Here is a 16474-nt window from a genome sequence, read left to right as displayed (position 1 = left end):
GCCAGACTTCTGTGTCTAACTCACAACTCTAACAATGCCCTACCTACCTCTGACCTGGAGGTTCTTGCTAGCAAATTTGTTGTCACCACTTATCACATGATTTTGTAATAAGATGGCTGACCTGCATAAATCTTCTCTCTCCTCAGCAGTACAAATCCTCTCTGAACGTGCATGCTCATCAAAACACCCTCAGAGTAAATCTGTTGCCTGACAAAGCAGCATCAGCTGCCAGTTTCCCTCATGTCTCAACCAGAATACAGCATGCCTTCTGCTGACAGCCTCCAACTCTCCCAGGGTGGATTCTTGAAACTGCAAAAAAAATATTCTCCAGGAAACGGCAGAAAAAGGACTGTAGCAAGCTTGTTACCAGGAAAACTGTTTAGCACAGAAATAGGCCTAAGTCTGTCCTATCCAGACTGACAACAACTTCGTATTCAGTATGCTTTCAGAGAAGAAAGCAGTATCTCATCATGAAAATCATTTGGCACACAGATCTTAATGCAGTCTATAGTATGACCTTTAGTATATGAACAAAATTCAGGTGACCAAGCTCCTATAGCATAACCAGTCTCAAGAACTGATTTTGCTTGTGTTTTAGCAGGTCAAGGGACTGTCTTCAGCTGCGTCTAGTATTCTTAAGTCCCGATGGAAATTCTTCAGGTTGTTCTTTTCTTAGGATTGCTCTTATATCAATCTGCTCTTCTGCATAAGGAATATGGGAGGTTGTAAGAGAAAAACAGTGCATGTGCTCACAGGGAAAAGGCTTTATTTTTCAGCACTTTTTCAGTCCCACCACTGCTATTGAACCATCACTGTACATTGCTCGGAAGGTTCAGGCAAGGTTTATCCTTATTTACATACAATAGAAATTAAAATGACAGGATGAGCTGTACAGTAGTTGAGAGATATGACAAGTATTAGTTTTGCCCACTGGGTTGGGGCTATGTGTGTTTTATTTTTGCTTGGTGGCTCCATAAGCAGACACCTCATTGATAGAATGAGTTTATGTGAAAAGGAGTGAAATAGACGTGTTGCAGTATTAATAAAACATGCGTCTCCACCGTGTTTTTCTTAGCCAGGACCATCTGTGGGATCAGTGGCTGTGACTAGTTGCTAATAGGGTTTTTATCAGTGTAGTCCCTGTTAGCACTTTTTTCCCAGCAGTTGATCTCTTCCAGGCTAGCACAAACCAGTAGGCAGTGAAGCTACCTACAACAATGGATATGCTGCTTGTCCAGTGTTAGTAAATTCAAAGAAATTAGCTTAGCCAGGCTAAATCTAAGTAAGCTTGGCCACACTGCGATCTGATGGCTGCTGCCTCAAGAAGTGGATGCTTACCTTATTGTTGAAGCATAATTCTATGCTGAACTTGGCTGAATCAGCGATCACCTCCCTGCTGGGGGCAGTGGTGTAAATAAGTACTTGGGCCACTGGAGCAATATCAGATTGTACAGGCAGCTGTAGCAAGAAGGCACCACTGGCTAGCAAAGAAAGCAAGGGCAAAAAGTTAAGGTGCAGGAAACCTTCCCTTGGAGCAGCCAAAATTCGAAGTTTGACTTTATGGTGAACTTCATCCTAGCCGTTATGAAACTCCAGGCATGCAAGTGGGATGAACTGGTGCTCACAGAAATGCAGAATTCTCACTGTCTGACTGAAAGGTCTATTTTCCAACGCATAAGTGTGCTGAATTCTGCCTCGGTTTCTAAAACAGACCATCAGATTGTGTCTCTTAGGAATACTGGAGCCCCAGAAAATGTCAGAACAAAGACAACTGGCACAGAGGATTAAAGCAAATCTGTGCAAAGTCTAAATAAAGGCAGAGAAAATGAAGGTCATACTCTTCCCAGATCTTAGGGGACATGGAGTTGTCGATCCCTGCATTTATATGGAAGCAGAGTGTATGTCTGCCACAGTTGCCTAGCCTCCCACAGCAGTGGCAATTTGGTAAGGGAGAAGAACTCACCACTCTCCTGGTCCAAATCCAGAATGTGGGTGCCTGCGTGTTTAATGTTTCCCTTGGCCATCACCTGAATGGAAGCAGAAACTTTGTCGTGATTGAGGTTATGCATGAGCCAAACCTTAAAGAGAGGGAACCTGAGAGGGGGGCAACTGAGCTGTATGTCTGCTGCTCACACACCACTCAGCTGCTCTCTGCCCCCGCTGTAGCAGAATCCCAGTGCTCACCCAGGGGGCAAAGAACATTTGTTTTCCCATTTCTTTGGGAAAGAACATAAGCAGGGTAATGAGAAAGTGTTTAAAGCCTGCTGACACAAACCACAGTTTCCATTTCCAGCCCCCCTACCACTACCAGTAACAACAACCACACTGTATGGCAGTGCAAACTTACCAGGTAGTAAAAGGTGATTTTCTTCTGCTCTGCTATGGCCTCTGGAGTAAGGATATAATGCACCCGGATCTCTGCAGAGGAGCCACAGCTTAGTGTCTCAGACCTGGGCTCAATTTTGAGGAAGCTATTACTAGGAGAGTAAAAGCTCTTTAGCTGGAGAAAGCCGTCTGCATAATAGGGAACAACCCAGGAACGGTCATAGCAGTAGGGATGTGTTTTATGAACTGCCTGGAAAATGAGAAAATACACACATAGATCCTCAAACACAAGTAGCTGAACTGGAGTCAAAATTCATGCACTAACAATAAAGGTTTGGTATTTTTTTGTATTGAAGCAACGAGGAAGTCTAAAACATAAAAAACCCCACGAATTTGGAAAGTGCAAGACAGGGTGGTGGTATCCTTATCAAATCACTGGGAATGACCTCACTACCAGATAAGCTGGAGTTTGTGTCAAACAAGCTGAATCATCAGATTTTTGTTTACTATCAGTATCCCCTCAAGGACTCTTTACACTAATACCTTGCCCTCTCTAATATTCTGATAGTTTAAAGAGAAAATAAGCTGATTTTCATATCTTTCCTTATTATTGGCACTGAAGAAGGGATAGTGCTGTTCAGTTAAGATATCACCAGTGCCAAGATCAAGCTATGAATACTAGAGAAAAGGAGGAAAATCTCCACCTAATAATTCAAAACCTATATTGAATAGAAATTCAAGAGCTGAAAGAGTCCAGGCCCTGTTAAAAATTAAGACATTCCACATTTAGAAGGGCACTACTTCAGCACTTCGTGTGTGCCTCACATGCCCTTATTTCCTTATCTTTCTCATTATACTTGGGAATTCTTGCCTTTTCTTTACCCTGCAAAAACCTGAAAACTTCAAGCATCTAGTAGTAACTTCTGGATAATTAATGGTTTTAATCTGTGATGAGAGAATTATGAGAAGAAGAGCAAATATTACTCTAGACATAAATATTCTGCCTAAATCCAGACAAACAAATTCAACACCTGGAAGAGAATTTATGTGAATGGTTTATACTCTTTTAACAGCAGAAAAAAGAAAAGAAAAAAAATTAGGAGGTCTTCTTAGAAACTTGAAATGCTACAACAAACCCTGAAATATGCAGCTTGCCTTAACTCACCACAGAGGATACTAAGGTGGAGGAATTATTCAATTAAAACGACAGTGAATCACAAGCACTCCATCATGTGAGACAGACCCACCCTTGAAACAGATTTGTCCGTGTAGGACTGATGATCCCTTGGAGCAGAATGGACCATTATGATCTCTTTATGTTCCTTCTAACCCTACTGCCCAGCAGAAATCAAATACTTACAAAATAAGTGCAATTGTGACATGGCAACGCAGTTTGTTGTATGAATATTTCCACCAAACTGGTGTCAAGGTTGACAAAAACAAGGAACAATAATCTAACTGCTTTTGCATATATAGTAGAAACTTCAGGGGTACTCCCCTTCCAGCCCAGTGGGTCACTTCATTACCTCCTCTGCCTGCAGGACTTACCCTAATTCCAACAGTGTCAAAGGACAACATGGAAGTGTTTAGGGCAAACTGTGCTATGCCCTCTTCATTTGTTGTGTAGTTTTCTTCCTGTCCTCCTTGAAAAGAAATCCTCACAGTTTCATTGGCAATTGGAGCATCAGACCCATCCACTAGTTTCACCTGGAGGAGCAAAAACAGTACAGGAACAGCTGCCACCTGAACAGATTGGCAGACCACCAAGCTAAAGATGCTGGGGCCATGTCATACAAGGAAGCCTACACAATCTATCTCTTTCAGAGAGAGCTGCAAAATTTCTGAATATATTTTCTTTGTCACTTTCTTATCTCTGCCTCTGGGTCAGAGGACTGGATGTGGAGCACGACATGCACTCACACCCCGGAGGCCTCCTATTTAATAGATGACTGGAGAAGCAGAAAGCGCAAGGACAGACAGGTAAGCAGAATGAGGGCTGTGTTCTCAGCTGCTGTCCCCCAGTTTGAGAGCCTGCAGAGGAAAGGAGACCCACAGGGATTAGCAGCACTGAGGTCCAGCATCCTTTCAGAGGCTGGGCAGGAGGCTCAGTAGTATCACTGCTTAGCACTCATGGCATTCCATTATCATGGTTTCCCTACCTGCCCAAAGAAGGGGATTCCACGTTTGTAGTAGGAATCTGAACGCTCGAAGGTGATTTTACTAATGGTGCTTGTGATCTCAGAGAAGCTTGTTCCAGTCAACTCCACTCCTGCAGAAAGAAACATGAAGAACCAATTTGCTTGATCAGAATTACTTTTACTCTAGGCCAACCCTCCTTTGCTGGACAAACTATTTTGCTGATGGTCCTGGTCGACATGTAGGAAAACTTTAGGATTCCAGAAAAGCAAGAGTCTGCTTTGCTCCCTCATTCCTATTTGGCAGGACCCTCTGCTGGTCTCTCCTTGTTTTATTACATGGCTCTTCCATCCAGATGATTCATACCTGTATCCTCCTCTTTAATTTTAGCCTCCACATAGAGCTTATTCTGATATCCACCTCTCTTGAGCTGGAATAACTTGGTCTTTACTGTTTCAGAAATGCAGCCATAGTTGTCTGTCTGTTGGAGGGAAACAAATAAAACCATTATATTCTCATTTATACAGTGGTTGTTCAACTTAATGAATCCATCACTGTGCATTGCTCTGAACTGAAAGAGAAGCCCATATATAATTTCCCTCTGTTGTTTTTATCAAAACCATTAAAGGACCTAAATAATTTGGCCAAAAACATTTTGAAGTACCTGCAGCAACCTCAGAGCAAAGACCTTGCAAACTAGAAGATTTTCGTGTATGTTTGTGAAGTTTGAAGTTTCAAACATTCAGTACAAAAGCAAAGGGAATAAGTCAAGTGTATGCCACACAAGAAATGTCTGTCAGACATCAGGCACCTTAGAATATACTGTTGCTGATTTAAAATGCATAAACCATATCAGTGATACATAAACCAAAGTCTGTCTGTGTGTAGAAAACAGATGACAGCTGGAAAAATATTTCCAAAGCTTGTCACCTCTCTTCAGGATCTTCATATACAAGGATCTTCATTTCCACAGAAGAGATGTTCCAAACAGAGGTTAGCACTGCAGTGTTCATACTTTCTTTTAACATGAATAACAACAGCAGTGGCAGAGGCGACTGGGGGCATCATGCTGTATCAGAGCCCAGGGACCACAAGAATGTCTTCTGCTTGCTTTCTTTTCTTGGCATATCTCCACAATTTCTATTACCCTAGTTTCTATCAATTAAGCTAGCACTGTTTTACCTTTGTGTGCTCCAAACTCCACCCAGTTTTGCTCTTGCAAACTTGCCAGTAAGAAGGGTGAAAAAAAATGACTTTTCTCCCTGTCTGTCTTAACCACTACTGCTAACCTCGTATTCATTTCCCTCTAACTCAAAATGCATCATCCCCTCCCCCAGTTTCTGCTCCTTTCCTGCTTCTAAGACCAACTTATGAACCACAGACTGTCTCCAGTGTAAGATAACCCCAACTGTGCTTTCATCATTCATGGGTTTTCCATCTCTTTTCTCTCTTATATTCTTTACACTCCATGTGACCTTTCCTTTATGCCTACCAGGCATGAACACTTTCTCCTATCACTCTACCCACAAGAGTAATGATGACTCACATGTCCGGAGAACTCCTCACACACTGCTTTATCCTCTTCACCATAGCAGGTACGGCCTGCATGTTCAAACTTGCGGCAGACACGGAAGCTCACAAGACCAGGAACAGGCTTCCCAAATGTGTATCTAGCAGCATGGAGGATTGAAAGGAAAACAGAGTCATTAGGAATGTAAGAGGGATGGAAGAAGCTTACAAGTTCACCCCTAGTGGTTCCAAGACTCTTCCCTAGAGCTGCCTCCAAGATACCGAGGGTCATCACAGGAAAAGAAAAAGCAGAAAGAAATTTGGTAACATGGTAGGATCAAGCTTGGCAACAGGGGTAGAAGCACTGATTCTAATAGTCCTGTTTGCATCCCTGGGAATAACACAGAAGTCTTTAGAATTCATTTACACTAATGTTGATTTAGTTTAGAGTCCCCTCATCTTGGAGAACATGATGAAAGTATCTACCCCACCACACAATTCTGATGGAACTGGTTTGTGTATGTAAGAGCACTGGGTGTTTTGACTCCTTCTTCAGCCCAAGCCATGGCTCTCGCTACACCGCTATGCGGAACCAAATGGGGTGCCCAAAAGGAAAGAGCACGGCTGCATGCCTTAGGCTTTCCTCTCCACACTAACAAGCAGAAGACACAGTTAAAACACTCCTGAGTAAACTAAACCAACGACCTCTTCCCTAGCACTGTAGCTGGTGTGAAATTCTCTATGACTCAAAAAATATGCAAGAAATACCCTCCGAAAAAAACCCAGAATGTTTCTACATATTACATACAAAGTGCAACAAACAGTAATTCCTGCCTTCTAAGATACAGATACAGTCTCTGTGGTCCTGAGATCCCAAAAGGATTGAGAAATATAATAAAGTCTCATATCTCAAGCTCCCAACTGAACTTTCAGCAGCAGTTGAATAAAAAAAATGAAACCATGGAGAACTCAAAAGAATTGCACTCACAGTCCACAAACTGTCACCTCCAGCTTCTCAGCAAGAATGGTGATCACCTTAGGCATTTTCACGGTTACTTCAAATTTTGGCAGCACTGCAGTAGAACCAAAGGAAAACAGTCTGTGTGGTGCAGAATTACATAAGAATAACATATGAAGGCTACTCAAAGGCTGTTATTAGAAATTCCCTGAAACGCTTTTACATCTAAATGGTCAGATTTTAGTGGCTTCTGTCACCTGCACATCCCATTGAAGTCAGTGAAAAACAGCCAACCATTGTGCCAAGTAAGCAGACAAGATCATTTACACCAGCTATTAAAACACATCAGCTTCTTAGAGAACACGTGAGTTATCAGTCCCACAGCAGTAGGATGCAGTAAAATAGAGAGGTAACATAATACAGGTTTGCCACAAATACACAGATTTGGGACTGCAGCCTGGTCTCTGCATTTCCAAAGCATGTGGATCTTACCAATTTGCAAAATAGGAAGACTCCATAGCTATGTCACCCCAGTGACATAGCACAGAGTGATATCCCATTCAAACACAACTGCAGGAGAGGAAATGGAAGGGGAGTGTCTTGGGAGAAGTAGGGGAGATGCCGGGCACAGGACACAGAACAGTCTTGCAGTTGTAAGAGGTCAAAGGACTCCAGACTCCTCTTCCAGGACATCCCTCTGCTGCATAAGCCAGATCATGTCAGACCATGCAACAAGGGCTGCAGCTGGCTTGCTGAAAGCTATATGTTGGTTGCAACCATGTGCAGGTGTGTACTGGGATATCACTTTTCAGTCAAGCAGATGGAGCCAGAAAGAAGCTAAGGCACTAAGGCATTGTGCAAGCTACAGGCTCAGCTTGTGTGGGAAGGAAAGGCAAGATCTTAATTTACAGACAGCCCCAGCCTAAACCCAGACTTAAAGCATGACACTTGACAGGTATGCAGCCAACTGGATATGAGGCTGTGGCCTTAAATCACCTCTGAAAGGAGTTCAGGCTTGTGGCTGTCAGCACACACTGATTGAAGCACTTTGCTCCTTGTGACAGGAGCCTTGCTGAGGTAGGTGCTCAGAAGAATTGCTCTGCAAGGTCTGAGGCTTAGGGAGGACTGAAGGTAGGTCACTGAAATCCTTTAGTCACCTCCTCCTAAATGGATGATTCTTGACAGGGAGAGGACACAGAAACAATTTTCCAGCCATGCTGGACATCCTCGTCAGATGTGCCACCCTGTCCAACTAAGCTTTCATGCCCCATGGGACTAGCTCTTAGGAACTTGAAACTGCAGTGACAGTTACCATATTCCTCCACAGAGAAAGAATGCTGAATTTTCTTCCCAGAGGTCTTCTGTGCCACCACTGCGTAGGTCCCTTGCATAGGTTCAGAGGTGAGGTTGAAGAACAGCTGTATAAATCCCTTGTTTAACTCTACCTGTGTCCACTGGTACAGACGGTTTTTCTTTGGGTCCTACAGACAGTGTGATCACAAGGAGATTGTGAGAACAATGGGAGTCTGCAACAAGATCTAGTAAAAGCAGTGAGGGGAGGGCCAGCCCCTGTGTTTCAGGAGGCTGCAGGGCAGGAGTGGGGGGCACAGAGGTGTGTGTGCAGTCCAGAGCTGGATGACAGAGGATCTGTAACCTGGGCCCATGTACATGGTAGCCACCACATGAGTTAAAGCACTGTATATTTGAATTAATGCAATGGACCTGCTTAATACAAAAAATAAACAAGAACCATCTCGAGATAGTTGTTTATTCTGCCCAGGTTGAGGTGCAATAGATGTGAACATGAATTAAATGTTTGTACATACCTCAATATACACCAGTGGAAACTAGAAAAAGAAGAAAGGAAAAAACATATTTAGATGGAGTGCAAGCAACACAGTGAAATGACTAGGGCTGTGATCATGTCTCAAGGTAAAAGGTGTTCACCCAATAGGATGAGGAAAAAAGTTCCTAATATGGAACAACAGCGATTTTGAGGTTCATTGGGCTGGGGTGGACAGGAGGGGCAATTCATTTTCTCAGGCAGAAAAGACAAATTACTAATTACTAACTCTAGATGATCTGCAATACCAACAAAAGTAGGTGTAAACTGTGGTGTACACTCCCCAGCTTCATCCCTTTCCTCACAATTGACTAAAGGCCAAATAACTTGAAAAAGGCAATATTATACTTACCACTTCATTCAAGGGATGGAACTCTTCATCCAGAGAAACAATTCTAAACAGGACTGATGGAGAAAGGCAGACTCTGAGGTTCCACAGTGCAGCACCAACCAGTAAATATCAGTTACAAAAACAAATGGTATAACAGAGAACAAGAGGTGTTCTCTTCTAAAGAAATTCCATTCACTAGAATGTTAAGTCATGCTCGGTTATCATCTAAGATGGGTACATGAATAAGAGGATGCTAAGAGCAAATCCATGGCAGTGTGAACATCTTATGATCATGGGCATCAGAATCTCACTATTTGGGACTGAAGTTAAATTTAAGTTGCCTTTGCTTTGCAAGGACACATTTTTATGCTGGAATTCACATGGGTCTTCTAATTTTGTTATAACTAGGCTGATTTCCTCAGAAGGATGAATGCAAGCACTTCAGCACTTGGCTGCAAGTTTGTGTCGGCTCCGGGTGGAGAGAGTATTCAGTATCTCTTTTAGGACATTTGTTTCTATCCAGGCCAAATTTAGGAGATCAATGGCCCAGAAAAAATAAATAGATTACATAATTCTCACTGTCTTCTTTGAACAAAAACAGCTGCCACTTTGAAAGCTATTTCATGACTTTGTTTGAATTTTGGCCCTGTTCTCTATAGGACAAATATCCAGTCTTTCTCCGATTTTAATGCTGACCCTAAATGCATGGACCACAAGAACAGAGGCCCCAGTGACAGAAGGAGTGTGTGCAGGTGCCCCAGATATGTGCATGCATCTTAAGATTCCCCAGATCTTTCCTATATGGAGCAATAAGACATGAGCCTCAGCCATGAAGTTGCAGTTCTGCCCCCCTCTGAAAACAATTGGCATTCTGGCCAGCACAATCCAACAGCTTCAGTATAAAGATCTGTTTCAAAAGCAGATCTTCACTCCTTTCCTGGTACCTGTCTGTCCAGGCTTGTAGATGGGTTTGTCTGTCTGGACGAAGACCAAGCTCTCAGAATTATGGACCAGCACCAACTTGCGGCTCGTGAACTGCAGTGTGGGCCCCTTCACCGTCACACTGAGAAATGTGCCTGGTAACAGGTTGTTTGATTTTGGAAGCTGGAAAGTAAGAAGACAATTATGTTATGGACCACCTTTGAAGGCTTCCTGAACTGGCCTTTGTGAAATAAGAGATCTAATATAATCTTAATGGACCCAACACAGACTTGAGAGAAACTATAATCAGGAACAAGAAACTGATCTTTATTTGTCCCATATTTCTACCGATTCCTCCTGCTGCGTAGTGATTATGTAAGTACTGTGCAGCAATAGAGCTCAACTTTAAGAAATTCTTGCTTGCCTTGACCAAAACCTTTCCATCTGTTTCCTTTTGACATTCACAAGGGGAATGGAATAGTCCCTCTTCTCTTTCAGGTCCTTGTCCTTGCAGAACTTTTCCCTAGTCCTTGCAGAACATTTCCTTTTCCAAACCAGACATGCCAGACCTCTATAACTCTCTTTCACAAAGTGACAAAGTCAATCTTCAGCCCACATCTGACAAACCAAGACACAAATGCCAATCTTTTCAGTGTCCTGAACACCAGTTCTTCAGTATTCATGTCAAATGCATAATCTGTGCTCTGAGCTAAATGATCAGCTTTCTTGGTTACCATTAACTTTTTATAGTCCCTGGGTTTATCAATTACATTAAACTATAAATTTCCTGCTTTGCTGTCTTTTTCAGATACAGGCAATCACAGCTCCATGTTCTTACATTAGTTCAGTGCACACCAGACAAAAAAGTATCTGAGGTCCAAAAGCTCTACTACAATTTGAAGGGCACTCAAGTGGCAAACTGTGGCTGTTGAAGGATGATGTGGAGAGCCATTTCACCACACAGCCATCAAGAGTGTCAGTACTAAAACCACTCCTTTCTCCTGGCCTCCTCCTCTCCTAGAGAAGTGGTGGCTTTCCAGGATTCAGCATCTCACAGTCAGGTAGCACATGAAGGAGACCTCAGCAGTGAGAGGGTTTTGAGGATGTACAATAACATACATACCTTCAACCAAGAGGTAGGCGAACACCTACCAGTGTTACTCTGGTCATTACTTCTCAGTGCCTTTACAGTTTGTCCCTGTCATAAAGAATCATCCCACAAGGATGAGGTACTCACAGAGAAAGGGATGCAGGTGAACACGTCCCTCTCTGACACCACATCATCAATCAAGCTTCTGTTCTCCCCTTGATGCTCGAGTGTGGCACTCAGAGTCACAGACTCATTCAGGTGGGTCAGCTGAACACAGACTTTCTCAGGAGAATCCGTGTGTATCACAAAGGGCAGTAGCACCATATACTGCCTAGGAAGAGAGGAGACAGATAGGTCAGAGAGGCAGGAACAGGTAAGAGAAGCTGTACATAAAGAACAAATAAACCAATCTGATGACAACAGCCTTCATTGTACAAGGAGAGAGGTGCATTTTCTAGGAGTGTAACAAGATTTCCTGCATGTCTGTAAACAGTCTGGGAAAGCACAGAGGCCAGTCCCAATGTAAAATACCAGAGGAAATCCTCAATGAAAACATCTGGAAGGGTTGTGTTTTTCCAGGTTCTGGCACAACAGAAGCACTTCTTCCTGGGACCCTGACTAATTCCAGCGGGGGGGGAAACATCAATTGTCACCTTTGCTAGACCCTGTTAGTAGGATTCAGGAGCCACGCAAGTGCCAGTATCCAGTGAATAAGTGCCATTGACTATACGCTTCAAAGCATCTGTAACACTACTCTCATTCCTAACAGAGATTCAAAACTGCCACAGCGTGGTGCCAGATCTTAAGCAATAACACTGGAGCAAATTTCAGGTTTTCAGGCAAGCAAGCCTCTCTGTCTCAGCTCACCAGGGGATCCCTGCTCAGTCCTACACAGCTTCCCTCCCTCTGTCCCTCCCTTCCCAGTGAGGCAACTTGCCAGTGGTGTCTTGGTGCCCAGCACTGCATCTGGGAATCAAATCTGATCTGCCTAATGCCAACTGTGCTCACTTTTAGGTGGGCAAGGACTGGCCTCTGGTGGGCATATCCAGAGCAGCGAGCAGATGGGAGAAGTGCCCTCAACACCTCAGCAATAAGGCAGAGCATTCCCTTCAGCAATAGGAGAGGCTCTGGTGCTTTTATGTCCATCACCAGTCTGCAAGGAGAAAGCCCTGGTCCCTCTGACCCCACTGCCTGTTTCGCCTGCATTCGACGAAAACACAGCAGCACAGCCTTGCCCAGAAACCTCCCCGCATAGCTTAAAGTTCTGTGATGGGTGAGGTGCTCTGTGCTTTGTGAGGGAGGAAAAGACATTGCCAAAAAGCCAAAGGAGAAAGTCTTTGCGATGTCAGGACCCCTCATACACTGCTTCTGCCATACGTGTAGACACATGTACATAACACACACTCCCTTCGCATACAAACACGGCAAAAGGGGGTGAAGAAGGGATGTGGCACAATTTGTCCTCACAGACCTGAACAGTCACAGTCTTACCATGCCACATAACCCTGGATGAGAAAAGAATTTTCATTCCATTGGCTGAATTGAAAAATGTTAATTAAAATATAGAGCCATTTTTGAGCATCCCAGACCTGTTATTTGTTCCTTCTCTTCTCGTTATCAATCAAGAAAACCACTCCCAAGTCCTGGGAATTTCACCCTGGGAGTAGGGTACTCAAAATAAATTTTTGTAAGGTACCTAGGGAGAAGGGTACCCAAAATGAAACCTTCAAAACAGTCTCTCTCTTAAGAATGCATTGTACAAACAGTTATAAAAAGTTGTCTTTCAAAAGAACTGATTTTCTGCAGAAAATTTTGTTGAAATCCCATTAATTCACTGAAACAGCAAAAGGTATTCTCATAGATCTTTCCCTCTTCCTTTCTTTGTTATTTTGTTTTGCCCTGAAGTTTTACTGATATCTCAGTTCCACATATTGTTCTGGGTCTCTCTGAAGCACTAGAGTTTCTGTCTGTAGAAGGCACTTTACCCAGCCCTAGTGTCGTTATTCCTGGGTAAAAGAAAGCACACAGAAAATAAGGGGAAAAGCAATAGACACAGGAATACAACTCCAGTCTCCTGCCTGCCCAGAGACCCCCCTGCATAGCTTACGGCTCTGTGATGGGTGAGGTGTCTCCCAGAAGGATGAAGAGGAGAAGCAGGAAGATGCTTGGCTTGATGAGCAGCCTGTTCTTCCCCATGGTGCAGAGCAGGACGTGCTGAGTCAAGCAGACACCCAGTGTTGTTGGGAGCTGCTTTTACTCCCCCTCTGCTCTACTAGTCAAGCCCTTTATAGTCTCCTTCACAAACAGCCCAGGGGCTGGAGGAGATAAGGGCTGGGGGCCAGGGCTGATCCGGAAACAGGGAGAGGCAGTAAGGAGGAGTTGGAACTAGCAGCTCCAAGTCCAGGCAGAAGGCCAGGTGCTGGGCGAGAGAGGGAGGGGAGGGTTACTGGCAGGCTGGAGCAGTGTCTCTTTTGAGGCAGGGCAGCAGGCCATGGAAGAGGAAAGGAGGTGACTAGAGAAAGAAAGGGCTAACAGCAAAGGATGAGGGCATGGCCTCCATTTCGGGCAGGGCTCCCCGTATGGAGCTGGACACGGCACTGGTCATGGAGGCTGCTGGAGGAGCAGGTGCTGTTTGATTTCCTTCAAACTAGGAGCAGTAGATTGGGCTAGGATTTGGGAAACATGAGTGGGTGTGCCTAACCATCATTTACAGGAAGGTTTTGAAAACAGGGAATTTAAACTATAAAAACCTTCCCCCTCCACCCACTCTGTTCCCTTGTGGTCTCCATTCCTGGTGCCATCAAAGCTAATGCCAGGAAAAGGGGCCAGAGAGTGCCTGAAACATCAATTCATCTAAGATAATCTGGCCTTCACCCTGACAGAAACAGGGACAGTGACATGATGGGAAGCTGCCAAAAGTTCAACTCATTAACAGCATGTAACACATTAACCAGTTCCCCAGAGCAGCAGCTACCCCTACACAGCAGAACATACGTGGCCTGGGTCTTATTTCCCTGTACTGGTTGTTGTTCCGGGTCAAGTTATTGGTACATCTAGATCAAGTTATTGCTGTTTGATGGAGTTGTCCTGGTTTAATTAGGTGAAAATCCATGTAATGCACTGTGATGGGCAGTGTTGTTTAACAGAGGGAAATGGGGTTTTTTGACCGCTGTCTTTACTGTCTTTACCTTGGTCTGCAGTAGGAAGATCAATAGCTCTGGTAATTATTACCCTTGTAAGTGAGAGTAGAATATCTGCCTAACTTATATTTCTAATGCAAACTCCGTAGAATTTGGGAGATCTATGTCAGAGGATGCAAAGCTTAATTTTCAGATTAAAAAGTGTGCAGGATAAAATGATTTTCTGACTGTCCTTCCCTTCTCCTACTATCATCATCAGAAATAAACTCAGGAACTTTGGAGTTAAGAAATCCAAGTGCAGTGCAGTAAAAAATCTTCATTACAGACCACATTCTGCCCTGCAGTGATCTGCATAGGAAACAAGAGGATAGTAGCGTCCGGTTTCCTTGGGGACTGCAAAAAGACAGCCCATATTTGTGTTTTTCCTTCTCCATCTGATGCCTAAAGGTCGCTTTGCCTGTCCAAAAGAAATGTAACCCAGTAAAGACTGCCTTACCCACAGAGAAGAGGATTTGTACATCGGGTGGTCAAAGCCTTTTTGAAGATTACATTGGTTCAAACAGGTTGGGAGCTGGACTGATTGAACATAAACCTTACAGCAACAAGGTGCAGAACTACGCATGGAATGCCTTTTGTCAAATAGCCAAACAGCTCATACTGCTCCCAAGCCAGGTTTTGATCATTAGAATCTTGGTCAAAAATGTGCTCTTGTAGCCAAAAACTGAAGAGAAATTATTTCAGTCCATTGAAGGGGACAAGTTTTCAAAGGCTTGAGAATCCCAGTAGGTACACTTAACATGCACAGACACCAAACTGCCCTCAAAGCCCATGCAATTCAGCTTGTAGGAGGTGGCACAGACAAGGCAGTGGCAATGAATTTTCCTGCTCTCCCCTGCCATTTCTACTTGCTCTGAGTACAACTGAGAAAGCAAACAGGTTTTCTAGACATTTTTGGCTAGATTTTAAGTGCTTAAATTCTCAAGAAAACTCCTGCAAAGTGTTGACCTATCCATGAGGAGAGTATGGTTTAGTAGTGTCTTTCTGAGATTTCTCACAGCGAATCTGAAGTTCTGTCATTTGGCATAGCTTAAAGGTGCCCCAACTGCACAAAACCAGCACTAAGTATCCTTTTTGTAAACCAAGAATCTTGTTCCATTCATGAACAGCATCACAGAAGTCACAGAAGTGTTGGTTGCAAGGGAGCTCTGGAAGTTATGTAGTCTGTCCTTTCACTTATATCAGGACTGCTGCCAGTGCTGTCAGCTGTGACTTTGTCAAATCAGTTATTAAAAACTTCTGAGGATGGAGAGCCTACTATTTCCCCCGTGATGTGTTCCAGTGTTGCACTAATCTCTGGTGAAGATGTCTTTCCTTGTGTCCAATCTGAACTCCCAAAGCTGCAGTGGCCATTGCCCCACATTGTATCTTCTGCCCCTACCAGGAAAATTCATGCTCTAACATCTTTGTAACTGCCCTTCAAGTATTTGTAGGCAGTTACTTAATCACTACAGTTTGTCTTGATCACACTAAACAAGTTTTGCCTACCTTGTCACTCCCCATAGCAATGAATTTTCCCGCTCCTCACGCTCTGACCAGTTTGACAGTCCTCCTTTGGACTACCTCCAATTTCTCCACATTCCTCTTGAACTGGGGGTCAGCACACCTGACAGAGTTCAAGTGCAGCCTCAAAAATGACATGGAGAATAAGGATTGTAACTTACCTCAATCTGCTAGCCATGCTCCTCCAGTATTCATTCATGATGGCTTACAGAGTTCATACAAAAAGAATTTGCTTCCAAGAAAACCAGTATGTATCAATCAACTATATCAACATGCTCTAGATAGAAGATTAAAAGGTCTGATAAAGATACTTGTTCAACTGTTTTCCATGGAAATGAATATATTTGTTCCAAATTGCTTTAGTATTACAAAAACTTGAATCCAGAGAGGTGCTATGTGCTTTGTTGAAAGTAAAATCCACAGCTAAAAAATCCTTTCCCTTCAAAGAATGCTCAACTTTTGAGGCAATCTAATGTATTTATTTATTTTACATTTCCTGAGCATCTCTTTGGGATAAGATTGAGAGCCCATGTTTGAAGAGCTAAAGATTAACATATTAATATATTAAAATATCAATATTATATAATAAATTATAATATGCCCTGCACCATAGAATCCTTGGGGAGGCATAGCTGTTCCCCTATTGACAAGGTAAACTAGG

General features: G+C 43.4%; 1 protein-coding gene across 1 annotated transcript in view; it reads right to left on the bottom strand.

Annotated features, from left to right (window-relative positions):
• The window catches only part of LOC114069349 (alpha-2-macroglobulin-like), a gene marked incomplete at its 3' end in the record, with an annotated part of 17884 nt that extends 4400 nt beyond the window's left edge, over window positions 1–13484 (bottom strand). The window contains exons 1-14 of the mRNA XM_027906076.1: window positions 13221–13484; window positions 11261–11444; window positions 10047–10206; window positions 9124–9176; window positions 8755–8775; window positions 8241–8409; window positions 6959–7043; window positions 6008–6131; window positions 4828–4942; window positions 4485–4594; window positions 3874–4032; window positions 2348–2575; window positions 1964–2027; window positions 1339–1481 (exon numbers count right to left, since the gene is read on the bottom strand). Of these exons, the coding sequence (XP_027761877.1) occupies window positions 1339–1481; window positions 1964–2027; window positions 2348–2575; window positions 3874–4032; window positions 4485–4594; window positions 4828–4942; window positions 6008–6131; window positions 6959–7043; window positions 8241–8409; window positions 8755–8775; window positions 9124–9176; window positions 10047–10206; window positions 11261–11444; window positions 13221–13309 (1704 nt within the window). The remainder of the gene's footprint in view (window positions 1–1338; window positions 1482–1963; window positions 2028–2347; window positions 2576–3873; window positions 4033–4484; window positions 4595–4827; window positions 4943–6007; window positions 6132–6958; window positions 7044–8240; window positions 8410–8754; window positions 8776–9123; window positions 9177–10046; window positions 10207–11260; window positions 11445–13220) is intronic.
• Between the last annotated feature and the right edge of the window lie 2990 nt (window positions 13485–16474).

This window comes from Empidonax traillii, unplaced genomic scaffold (genome assembly GCF_003031625.1).
Source record: "Empidonax traillii isolate 1590-97213 ecotype Southwest subspecies unplaced genomic scaffold, ASM303162v1 scaffold1246:size530596, whole genome shotgun sequence".
NCBI lineage: Eukaryota > Metazoa > Chordata > Aves > Passeriformes > Tyrannidae > Empidonax > Empidonax traillii.
This window is presented reverse-complemented; position numbering and strand designations above follow the sequence as displayed.